The sequence below is a fragment of the Gavialis gangeticus genome, unplaced genomic scaffold, assembly GCF_001723915.1.
Source record: "Gavialis gangeticus isolate Ggan-Ray unplaced genomic scaffold, GavGan_comp1, whole genome shotgun sequence".
Lineage (NCBI taxonomy): Eukaryota > Metazoa > Chordata > Crocodylia > Gavialidae > Gavialis > Gavialis gangeticus.
In genome coordinates, this window is record NW_017729033.1 from 25870127 (window position 1) to 25882738 (window position 12612).

General features: G+C 40.1%; 1 protein-coding gene across 6 annotated transcripts in view; it reads right to left on the reverse strand.

Moving 5' to 3' along the window:
- The window catches only part of SH3TC1 (SH3 domain and tetratricopeptide repeats 1), a 92072-nt gene that overhangs the window by 51131 nt on the left and 28329 nt on the right, over nucleotides 1-12612 (reverse strand). For all 6 annotated transcript variants that reach the window (XM_019526379.1, XM_019526382.1, XM_019526377.1 and 3 more), the window contains 6 exons: nucleotides 7537-7642; nucleotides 6645-6803; nucleotides 5391-5565; nucleotides 3400-3473; nucleotides 2083-2278; nucleotides 1038-1171 (listed from right to left, as the gene is read on the reverse strand). In XM_019526379.1, the coding sequence (XP_019381924.1) occupies nucleotides 1038-1171; nucleotides 2083-2278; nucleotides 3400-3473; nucleotides 5391-5565; nucleotides 6645-6803; nucleotides 7537-7642 (844 nt within the window). The remainder of the gene's footprint in view (nucleotides 1-1037; nucleotides 1172-2082; nucleotides 2279-3399; nucleotides 3474-5390; nucleotides 5566-6644; nucleotides 6804-7536; nucleotides 7643-12612) is intronic.

The following is a 12612-nucleotide window of genomic DNA, read 5'->3' on the forward strand; positions in this document are numbered from 1 at the left end:
GTTTCTTGATTTAACCTATGCATTCTGTATTTGAGGGAATTATATTTTGTTCCTCACTGTGTGTGTAAGTGTCATCACTGAATTGATGGCAAATAACGGAGTATAGCAACCCCAGAAATTATGAAACTGTGAAGATGTAGGATCAGTATGCAGCACTAAAAGATCTGATATGGCTCTACTGATTTGACTAAAGTTATACCAGTTAGGCATCTGCCAATCCATAAGTTACATAACAGGCCAGATCATGGAAAGCATGTTAAATAAACTGAAATACATGGCAAGGCATGATGAGGCACTTTTTTCTGAGACATGTTATACTTGTCAAATATTATGCAAGGGAAAATGGATTAAATACAAGAAACTGGTCTCTGGCAAATGCAGGCTTAATCCTATTTGTACTAAAATCAGGAAACAGTCTTGGCCTTGATTTAGTAAAAGAATGGGACATTGAATTCACTTTTCCTGTTATTTCTATCCATTGCGAAAGGTGAGAGGGCTTTAAAAGCAGTGACTATATCAAAAAGCCACTTCTACTAAAAGAAAATATTACATTGGTACTGACAGTTACAGGTAGGACTTCTACAGTCTTTTGAGAGCATATTCAAGCTCAGAGGTATGTGTTTTTGTTTTCATTAGCATTCAACAATTACACCAGGTTTATTAATAATACCATAAAACAGACAGTAACTGAGTGTATGCTCTGCCACTTTTATAATGCCGCTCTGTGTTTGAAAGCTCCAAAATCTACTTAACCATAGAATAGTGTCTTGGGGTCACAGAAGAAACATTACTTAGTCCATTTAAAAGTGGACAAAAGGAATTGATGAATACCTTGAAGAGACAGTGTTGCATCAGCAGGAAAAGCAAAGATGATCTAAAAGGACTTTTGCATGCAATTTCTAACAGCAACAACAAAGTGGAAAACATAGCACTGACAACTATAGAAAGAGTGAATAAAAATACCTGGGGGTTAACAGGAATCAGTCATGGGTCCTGAGGAAAGAATCAGTTTTTCAGAGAATAAAATCCATCCTTACCTATTCTATATACAGTGAAAACTTCTGTATTTAATGTTTGCTTTACTAAACGAATCACATCCTCTTCCACAGCATTTTTTTCTTTGGCGAGAAACAATTTCTCTTCCTCTTCCAGAAAATCCAAATTTTGGGAGCTACAAATGAAGCAGCAGTTTTGAATAAAGTGGTTTGCCCCATATTTATTCAATGAATGCATAGGAATAAAGTATATTTGGCTTCCATACACTATCATAGTGTGCATTACCTCCCACTTTAACAGTTTGCCCACTAGAGGATAACACAGTTTGTGAGTGCTGCCAGCTCAGTGGATAAATTTATAATGGTTACTCTGCATGCCAATATGCATTGATAAATGCCAATTTTGAAACTGGTAATCACTCTTGAAGCAAATCAGAGAAAGCTTTATTGATATTTCTGTACTGTAGTACATCATTTATTAAAATATTAATTCATTCACTGTGGCAAGACTAAGTATGTTATGTTATTGCCTTTGCATTAAACTTTGAAGGTTAAATTTCCAACAAGGCTTTAAAAAAAGAGCCTTCAAGCTTTCTTTACAGTCATTAATGAAGGAACTCAACTAAGATTTGCAATGCAACTAAGATCTACACTGCAATCCAAGCTGAAGTTTGTAGTGTACACAGACTGCCCACACTCAAAGCAAAAGTGCCTGCATCTATTTAAACCTGATTACTGGAGGTCACCAAATATGGAGGCAACTGTAATAGAAAAACTGGCTGGAATTTCTGATCCAAGAAAGTAAACTGATCAAATATATTCGTGATGATCAATCCTGATACTACATGAACTCTCTCTCTCTCTCTCAATACAGAGATCTGGATCTGAAATTAATAATGGAGAGCATCACACCTTGTGCTATAGTTTCCCTTCTATTTGTTGACATGGAAACACATCACACTATGCTAATTATCTCTACAAAGAGATCTAAAGAGTTTTAAATATAATACGCATTTGAAAACTATCAGCAATTAAAAAAATAAACGAAAAAGGGCCACAGATAAATTATTATACACATACAACTTACTCAGTTCTAGAGGTGTCAGGTATAACATGAGTTGTCTTTACAAAACCAATTTGACCAGTAAATACATGCCTTCCAATAAACCATGGCATGCATTCAATGAAGTAGCCAATGATTTCAATTTTGTCCCCCTTCTGGAAGCTAATCTCTTCAGGAGCAGCACTTTCGTAGCTGGTCACTGCTAGAGAAGATCCTGTTGCTGCACAATAAGGATTTGGAGATGCATTAATTTGAAGAGATAGGCAGACTGCAACTCAGCATAATAAAAGGAAACAATAATGGCCTGTGATAATCCTGAGATTGTTGAATGACTTTTCTGAGGAAAGATTTATTACCTTTAGGTACTTTAAAAGCAAGCTATTACTATTTAGAGCACTTCAGTATAGAACAAAGAGAAAGTCAATCCCACAGTCAGTCAGTCAATCCTTACAATACTTGGGCAATTCCATTCACTTTTCAGCATTTCAAAACTAAAAATGAAACAACTGCTATTTTTTCAAGTATCCCTAGAGTTGGTTGAAGTATTTTCTGAAATTTTGACGTTTGAAAAAAGCTTTTTAAAATTTGATGAAATTTCCCTCCTCCTAATTTGTCCCAGCTACATCTCTCAATTTTCAAACAATATCAGAGCTTTAAGGGTTTAATTGTTGACACCAGTACTTTGCCCTAGTATGGTCCGCAGGATTTGGCCTACAGTAAATGCCTTGTATAGCATCCATGCACAGCACTGTTTCACTTCTGGATTAGTATACAAACAGGAAATGCCAGTGAGTGGTAAATAATTAATCTTTGTATTTGTGGCAGTTTTAGCCATGGGGCAGGGCATCTGTATGTATGACAACATACATATTAAAATCCTTGGATTTTTCTGATTTACCTTTCTAATTGGCAAACTTTAAATACATACTTTTGGGAAGAGTCTATAAACTTATTCCCATTCCTTTTGACTAGATTGTTTTATAAAGCTGCTTGATCCATCATCCTCATGTGAATGAGTAGTATTATAAGAAATGCAATAAAATAGCATTGAAAAGTAGAATGGATAAGCCTTTTAAGTCAAAATGTGCTGCACATCATCATTGCTAAAACAAGAATTAGACATACATAGTCTGTTAAGAATTTTTGGATGAAAGATGCTCTAGAAATGTACTGTACTGAGATATAAAAAACAGACTTCTATGTATCACTAGCAGCGCAATACAACGATTTGAAAACAATTCTTCTACTCTAAGGTATACTATTAGCATTTCTAAATCATTTAAAGTTTAGCTCCATGATAGATAAAAAGAATAGATAAAAGGATTAGAAAGAATTTCTTACCAATTTGCTCACTGGGTTGAGAATTTGTTTTGCAAGCAAAATCAATAGAATCAGAACAGACTTTAAGAAACCACCTAGAAGAGAAAGGTGGGGGGGAAAAAAAGTGTTAAATTAAGTTAAAAAACACCTCACTAAAATGTTTTGACAGTCCCAATGATATTTTATGCCTACTTCTTTAAGTCTATTATTCATTTTAGTGTTTTTTTTTCCTGTGGTTTTCAGAATTGTAAACTTCTTTCACTCTGGCAACTAAGGATCATATATGGAAATTATTGAAATGTCATAAAATCATACTCCATCCTCTTGATTATGCAAATCATATTATGATCAAATATTCATTAGAGGTAAAAACTAGAAGGAAAAAAAAGGGGGGGGGGGAAATCTCACCAATTTCCACAAATATTTTCTCTCTGAAAATTTTCTTTTTATGTAAAATTTCTCACTAACTCTTCTTCCTCAGGTACTGATGGTAGCAGTATTTAAGCTATTGCAAAGTTAACACAGAAGCTCTAACTGCATTTAGCCACATAAAATAGCTATGCTAAGATATTCAATGTGAAATTTAACACATTTCTCTATTTTCAGGTTTGCAAAGTGCCAGTAAAAAAATAAATAAATAAAATCTTACATTCATTTCAAACTGAATCTCTTTGGGGCAGGGAGCATCTTTTTATTCTGTTACCTGTCCTGTGCCTTGCACGGCAAATGCTGACTAAGGGGCTAGGTTGTCGGTTCCACCACAGTACAAACAATAAGCACATTTTGTTAAAGAGCAAAAGTAGCCTTGACTATCTAGAGAGCTAAGTTTCAATGTCTCGCACTTTTTCCCCAGTATTGTGTTGTGAGTTACATGAACAAAATCAAATACTTTATTAACTATGCACACCCTTCCACCCCCCGAACAAAAATCAGCCTTCCAAAATTAGAAGTATGCAAACATTGTGCTCTAATGCTGCCAGAACAGCTGCCACTTCTGTGACCCTGGCATGCAGAATGGGCAGAGTCCTGTGTTTATTCCCTCACAACCACAGTCTCTACTGGCTGAACACTGTAGCTTATGCATGCCCTGCCATACCTAGAAGCAGCTCTGGCTGCCTCATCCAGGGTGTCCCCTGGGATGCTATCCTTCCTAAACACTCTTAAGTTTCCAAGAGGACTTAATCTTATGTCACAGTCAGACCTAGCTCTAGGAATCTCTCGTTTTATATACTGTACCTTCCAAGAACAAGATGCATGTCTTGTTTGGGGCATGTGGAACATGAGAAAATACGGTAGCTAAAATTAAAGAATTATTCTGGCTCAAAGACTGGTTTAGCCAATGTGTTTCTTCAGGGAAGGCAGCAGAAGCCATTTTGTATTTGCTTTTGTTTGCTTGCTCTCTTAGCAGCAGTAAAAATGGTGTTTCTGATATTTTTCTAAGAGTCAGTGGCCTGGGGTTTCCTAGTACCCACTACTAAGCACTTACTTATGGGGCCTACTTCAGCCTCAGACCTCTATGGGCCAGAAAACGACGTTCTGCTAATCCCTGCAATAATGAAGAGGGGAAGGCCCACTGACAGATTAACAACATGAGGCTGAGCCCCAAGGAGGCTGCAACAAGACGTTGCCAAATGGTGGAATGACATAATAAGCTAGTGATCTCTCCCCACTCAGACATTTCTGAGTTACAGTTGTTCACATGTGGAAAGTAAAAACGTATCCACCAACCTAAAAATTCTCAAAACCAACATGCTTTCTACTGCATTGAAAATGGAAAGCCATTGTAAGTCAAGAAAAAGGCACTTGATTTATTATTCCATATGACCTTAGGCATTTTCCTTACAGCACTGAGGAAGTAAGAAGCGTAAGAAGGGAATGAGAAAGATCAATGGACTTCCTGAATACAGGGTGATATCCACAAAGCCAGCCCCAAATGCCTTCATTTTAAAGTGTCTATATGTAAATAAATATACTTGTACTTATGAAATAGAAGACTCAAGTCGGGTACCTACTGATGAAAAGGAATCAAAGGTTCTGTAGTGACTTTATTGTCTAAAGTCAGGTCATCACTCAGTGATCCACCAGATGTGTCTTCAGTCACAAACTCATTCTGATAAACTTTCGCTACAGTATCTGCAGCTGTCACCTCTTTTATGAGGTTGTCAGAACACAAGACAAAGAATGTCCCTTAAAATAAAAGCAATGCACGTCAGGTTTCAAATTTTGTAGTACTTCAGTCGTTTTAATGTTGCGCGTGCTTTAAAGTAGGCCAACTTACTATTTTAACTGAATAGAATTCATTAGACTATTTTGTCATACAAGTTTGTCCCAATTTGTTTTTAACCTCTATTTCAGTGTTTTCAATCTTTCCAAGCTTACAACCGACTTCTGCTATGAAACTAGCATTTCCAGCTGTGTTCAAATGGGGTCACAAACCCCATATGTCATCAGAACCCTTAATCTGGGAACTGTTACTAGAAATGCTTCTAACCTAAAGCAATTTTATGGGTGAACTAGAATACAATCGTAAAATGTGTTCAATGTGTAAAACTTGCAATGTGTTCAAACCATAAAGCTGAGACAAAAATTATGTGTAGAATTCTTAGATTGCAATATTTTTATGGTATCAAAAAGATATATCAAGTGATTTACTGCCCCATGGCATGATATTGCAGCCTCACTTACCTATTGATGTAAATGAGTATACTTATGCGACTATGTGACAGATGAAGAAATTTTACTGAGTTAAAGATGTAAGGAAAAAAATCCCCCTGATAAACTTAGCAGGTATTACAGTCAGGGATAAAATTTCTGAGCTTCCATTTCCCATAGGATAGACAAATAAAACTCTTACTGCAGATAAAACAGCACATGGTAAAGTCCTCCCATTGACCTCATTATAATTTACTCATCTGTCCACACCCTAAGAATGGTAGAATCTGGATCATTATGCATTTTAAGAGACAAGCATTTTTTAAGTATCCACTCCCAAATGCATTTATTTACTGGGATTGTAAAAGAAACATATGTTAAAAATATTCTGCAGCTGTCTCCTACACTGTACTTCTAATACTAAAAAGATTTAAGATTCCTCTAATGTTGTAGTCAATACTATGGCATTTGTTTGAACCTCCCCTCCTAGTGAGGTTTCTACTGAATGCAAAGGACTGAATTAGACCTTTAATATGTTTCCTTTTGCATTCCAAATACTATCTTTAAGAGGTAAGGGGGCCCTGCATAGTCATTGCAAATACATTATTCCTTACCTTCCTGCATTAAAAGACCTCTGTACATCAAATGTAGAGACTCTTCATTTATAGAGACTTCAATTCTGGCTTCTTCTTGTTTACCGTTATTCTTCTCTTGTGAAGAGAGCCAGAAAGACTGATCCAGCAACAAGTTCTCCATGCAGTGATTTACAAAACCTGGCAAGAATCCAATTCAAGATATTTCCTTTAATGAAGTTAACACAACAGCCTCTCCAAAAGGCTGTAAGCAGCGGTAAATAGTTAGGTAATTAAATTAGTGGTTAAAATACAACATGCGGCTATTGCTAGATTGCAGTGTTGGCAGAATTCCGCATACACATGCAAAGTTCTTGGTGATATTAGCTGGAGTCTCCGACACAGGTCTAATGGATATATCAGATGTGAATTAGCATAGACTACCAGTAACAATAGTAGTAAATTAAGATTTTTCAATCAGCCATTTCTGATACTAAACAGAAGCGTTTATATAAACACGAGAGACACTTTGAAGATCATGAAAACAAACTGCTGAAGCAGAATGTGTTGGAAAGTTTCAGGTAAACATTATCTCCTAACTGTTCAGTGTCATAACATACGTTGTTCACCCTGGCTGTGGAAAGATATTCATTTCTACCATTGCAGGGTAGAAATATTCCCAAGAGGGGTCACCCCAGGCTGGGGAAGGCATGGGGAACAGCTGGTTTTCCACTCCCAATTCTGGGAGCATTTGAACAGCTGGGAAATCTTTCCCATTTGTCCTGGGGAAGAGTGGAGCAACGCGGTTTTTATCCATCAAACCCTTTCAATAATTATTTTCAGTTAGTTTTATGTACACATCTTCCCCTACAAACATATTGAACAATTCTGGGATTTAAAATAATAATAATAATAATAAAATCACTTTACCAACCAAGGGTATAGTAGGTTGTAAATTTCCATATCTCTTCAAAAGTTTTAAAGGTCACCACTATTCGGTCTTGGTCACTATGAATAGACAACAGTCTGGCAGACAGCTCCTAGCAAAGTGAAAAAAAATGTTATCTTACAGCTTCTAGATTTACCAAGGAGTAATAATATTTTAAATACAGGAAGGCATGGATATACAAACACAAGAGTGAAAAAAAATTAAAAGAACATTTCTTCACTGTAACTGTTATTCAGTCATATTGCTCATTGCGCCTAAAATAGAAGTGACCCGGGAGAGACCCCTAGTGGTGAGAAGGAGGAGGCTCAGCTGCCAGTCACCAGGGCAGCACAGGTGCGGGTAGCCAAGACAACCAGTGAATACCACCTGACCGGAAAGGGGCAGGGCCTGACCTATATAAAGGTGATCCCGGCTGAAGCTAGGGAGTTCAGTTCCCCTCTGGCAGCCAAGGAAGTCGGGCTTCTCTACTTTGCCTGCTTCAACAGAGCTCCAATGGCCTGAACAGCTTCCGTGGAAGGAGACCGGGTGGAGGAAGCCCTGGTAGGGATTTGGGAGGATAAATGGCCTGATGGTTTAGAGTTTACGTTTTAGCCAGGAGGCTTAGCTTTGAGTTGTAGCCGATTGGCTCATGTTATTACATTCTGTTGTTACACCGAAGGACCAGGTGAGGCTATAAGGGGATGGAGGAGGCCTCACGGGGGCTCCATGGTAGCGTGGAGACCCCGCGCCAGAGAGGGCACAGCGTTTTGAGGTGTATCAACCCTGGCCCCAGTGCGGGCGAGAGCGCGGGGAAAGGCCCCAGTGCAGGCAGCAGCTGCAGGACAGGCCAGAGAGCACCCGTGAGGGCACAGACAATGGAGGAAGATGAGCCAGAGGACCCGTCAAGGCATGGGTGACTGTAGGACCCACGCGTAGCCCCAGAGGCTATAGTGCACAGTGTTATTGAAGGCAGGACACAGACTGGGACATCGCAGGGCACTGTGCCAAAGAGGGTAAAAAGGCAGCCTCCCTTTAACAATATCAACAAAGATGTGGCAGGGAAGAGAGGATGCATTGAAACCAATTTGGCATGGTAAGGGGGGCGCTAGGGGAGTTCACGGCACCCCTCGGCCCAGCCCTGTCACACACACATACTACAATGTACCAAAAAGCCCTCCTATTAACTTCTCTCGAGCAAGGCCTGCAGTCAGCATTTAGCTACCAGTTGTATATGTATACTTATGTAAGCGTTAAAGAATCTAACAATGAGCTAACTTCTAATTTCATTTCTGCTTATTAGTTACACTAGCAAGTGTAGTGAAGACAGCTAAATTGCATTTAAGCCAAATTCAAGTAATCATAGGGAAATAGGGCTGGAAGAGACCTTGAGAAGCCATCTAGTGCAATCCTATGCTTTAAGCAGGATCTTCCCTATCCAAACCATCCTATACAAATCCATCGTCTAACCTATCAGCAAAACTAAAAGTTAACCCTGACAATACACAGGACATACGACCTTCACCTTCCACAGGTAAAGAAAGGGGCTACAGTGGTCAATCCAGTGATGTATTCATATATGGATTTATGTCTTAAATGCCATTTCCACAAGTAGAACAAGCCTAGCTCCTTCAACCTCTCCTCTTAGGACTTGCCTTAAAATGAGAACATTTTAAATTTGTAACTTTTCTGAGGAATCTTTAGCTAAGCTCCCTTCTCCTGTAGAGGTACTGAGAACTCTTCTAGCACTGAAGGTATCTGCTAATCCCATGCTCCAGCACTTCTCCTGTTTGCCCATATGGACTAGAAGAGATTTTTTTCTCCCCACTCAAATCCTGCTGACTTCTGCAGGAGAAGGTTGCCCTCTTCTGAAACACTGAGATGTTAACCCAAGCTACAGCTGTGGGGATTGTTTTTGGTTTGGGGTTTGCTGAATTTTTGACTGAGGTGCTCTGATGTTCCTGCAAACGCATAGAAAGCTCAAAGGTTCCTTCCTAGAGGTGCGACCCTGAGAAAAAAGGCAAGACCAATTGTCAAATGTAGGGTCAGAAGGAATTTTTCCCCTAGGTCAGATTGGTTTAGACTGTGGGGGTGGGAGGGAAGTTCCTCCTGCTACAGAGTAGGGTAAAACCCATTTTATAGCATCTTCTGAGCATATAAACAAACTATTTCCTTCCCATTGTGTTAGCATTGGAAGTGCCATCCTGTGCTCTGCTTTTACCTTTTATATTATAGGGTGTTCTTGGCATTTCAGATATTGTGCCTTGTAATTGTCTGGGTAAATGAGTACCTGTGAATGTATGATCAAATATAATAGCACTTCCACTCCTGTACATGCCATTTAGGTGAATTAACAGTGCTATGAGAGCCTTTAATTTTGTATTCAATGAAAGGGCACAGTAAACAAAGCAGAGCCATCTCTTGCCTTTCACAAACCTTCTGAATACCTCTTACCTCAGAAATGCTGAGGATGAAAGAAAAACGACACTGCAGGAGAGATGCTTTTTGAGAAACTAAATGAAGGTGGAAACAGATGCCTCATTTGAGGCAGTTCTAGTTGTCCAGGGCTTTAACCCTAATCAAAACATGGCGGCACAGTCATTGTATGCATAGCTCTTCCAAGTTGAAGGGCTGTTCCTCTGCCAGTGACAGTGATAGGCCCACCCCTGGAATGACTCGCAATTAACTTGAATCACACGTAATTAACTTACAGACCGTACACAGCACTGTTCTAGGGAAAAGTGTTAGCACATTTTAAATTGCATACTTCATAGGTGCTTCACAATGAACTCATGTGTCTGCATGATCTTGGGACAAAAGGCTTTCTCCTGGAAGACATGCAATGTGTATTTATACCCTGAGATAGATACAGCATTCCTGTGGCTTTTAACTAAACTCCCATGCAAAAAAAAAGTTGTTCAGAACCCTGAATTCTTCAGGTAAGTATAATCACAGCATCTTGAGAGGAATGATATAGGCTACCTCAAGATACAGAACGTAAAAAGCTATTTTAACTTTAGAGTACAGTATTTTAAATATAGTAAAACAAATACCAAGAGTTAGAAATGAGTAAAAAAAATTGCCATCCAGATACCCCAGGGTGTACTGTATGATAAAGTACACAGTCGCACCTAAACTAGAGGATGCTTAAGAACTATGAAGTAAAGCAAGGGTCAGCAAACGATGGCCTGTGGAACTCTTGAACCTGGCCCGTGGAGGTGGGGCTTCAGTGGCATTCAGCTGTGGGCACTCTCCTTATGATGGTGCCAAGGCCAGCACTAGTTGTGGGCAGGTCCTAGCACAGGGGTGGGCAAAATGGTGGATCCAGTAGGTGGCTGGACTTCATTTCCCAACAGTTCTGCCCATACTGCTCCAACTAGTCTCCAGGTCAGCGGGGTTATGACAGCACAAGACTATGACAGCCTCACGCTCCCAGGGTCTCCATGGAGACTAGCCCAAGCAAAACGGGCAGGGCACAGAGATGGGCAGGGAGCTGCATCCAGAGCCAAGATTTTGTGGATGTGACAGTGAGGGCTGGAGTTGGGGAAGAGCCGCAATCTGCTACCTAAACATTCCTGCCTGCAGCACCCATGCTCACCACAGGGGTACGTGGGTAGCAGATCACAGCTCCGCCCTAGATCCAGCCCCGTACCATCACTACCACAAGATCCCAGCCCCAGCGTGGCTCCCCACCCAGCCACACACACTACCAGCACCATTTGGGCTCTTCTCCATAGAGACCCTGGGACAGTGAAGCCAGGATGGCTCATGGAGACCAGCCAGAGTGGTACGGACAGGGGCTGCTGGGAAATGGAGTCTGCTGCAGCCCCAATCTGGGCCATGGGCTGGACTTTGGCAGCCCTGTCTTAGCACCTACCTATCCATCTGCCTCTGACCCAGCAGATGGGAAAACATTACAAACCCACGGACCAACAATGTTCATCAGTATTTCCATCTACTAGCTGAGGATCCTATCCTCCATCACAGTGCAAACAGAGGTGCAGAGTTAAGCAGTGCTTGCAAACTTACTATCCCACTTTCTGACCACTGTTGTCACTCCTAATGCTCTAGTAATATGGTATTTTAATGGGGTACATCATAATAAACTAGGGGTGAGAGGCACCTGTCCAGGCCACCAGCTTAGGAGAAACATCGCAAATGACCCCATCCCTGCATCTCCATGCCCCAGCAGCAAAAGCAGCCCCATGCTTACCCCGGCTGCTGCTGTTGCTACTGCTTTAAGAGAAACAAGTGGGGCAGGCAGAGTATGTGGCAGCAGCACCAAGAGCTCATCTGGCGACTGTTTTGTTGGAGTTCCCAGAATGGGTATGCCATGGGGCTGCTCTTGCTGCCAGGGCACCTCTCCCTTCCCCCACCTTTGGAGGCAGTGAGGGTGATACCAGTCTCCCACTGGGCTTGCTCAGGGCACCAACTCTGCCTGTTACCCCTCTAGACTATATGTTATAGAATGGAAAATATGCTGCCCAGTCTTCAGATTAACTCAGCTGTAGTAAATCTTATGGACATTAAAATGTTATATTTAAGGACATAATCTTAAGAAATGTAATTACAAATTTTATAGGAAACCATCACTGAAACTATCACTTATATCTATAAAATTAGACCACATAGAATTTCATTATTTTTCTTGAAAATAATCTTTTTAAAATTAATTTTAAAAATCTTTGGACTATTCCATCACTTTCCATGTATTCTTTTACCTTTAATTTTTATACAACATATACAGCTTGCTCTTTAAAAAATAAAAGCCTCATGCTCCCAGGAGGCACCTCTCACCAGTGCTTTGATTTCATGAATTCACTTCTCAACACCTGCTCAAATATTAATAAGAGAGCAGTTTTTTGCAGTCCTTGAAATCTATTAATAAAATTACCAACACTTGCTGAGATGATGCCCTGAAGGCTTCACTCTGCACTGCTCAAGATCAAAACAAATTCACAATTTTGTAAGTCAACTTGCCACAAATCCTGCCTTTCTGGAAAGTCTTTTCTTAGACCTGCTTTTCAACAGTAACACAGCCTTAAAATTAGACAATTTGTATGCTGCCACACTCCCCCCCCCCCC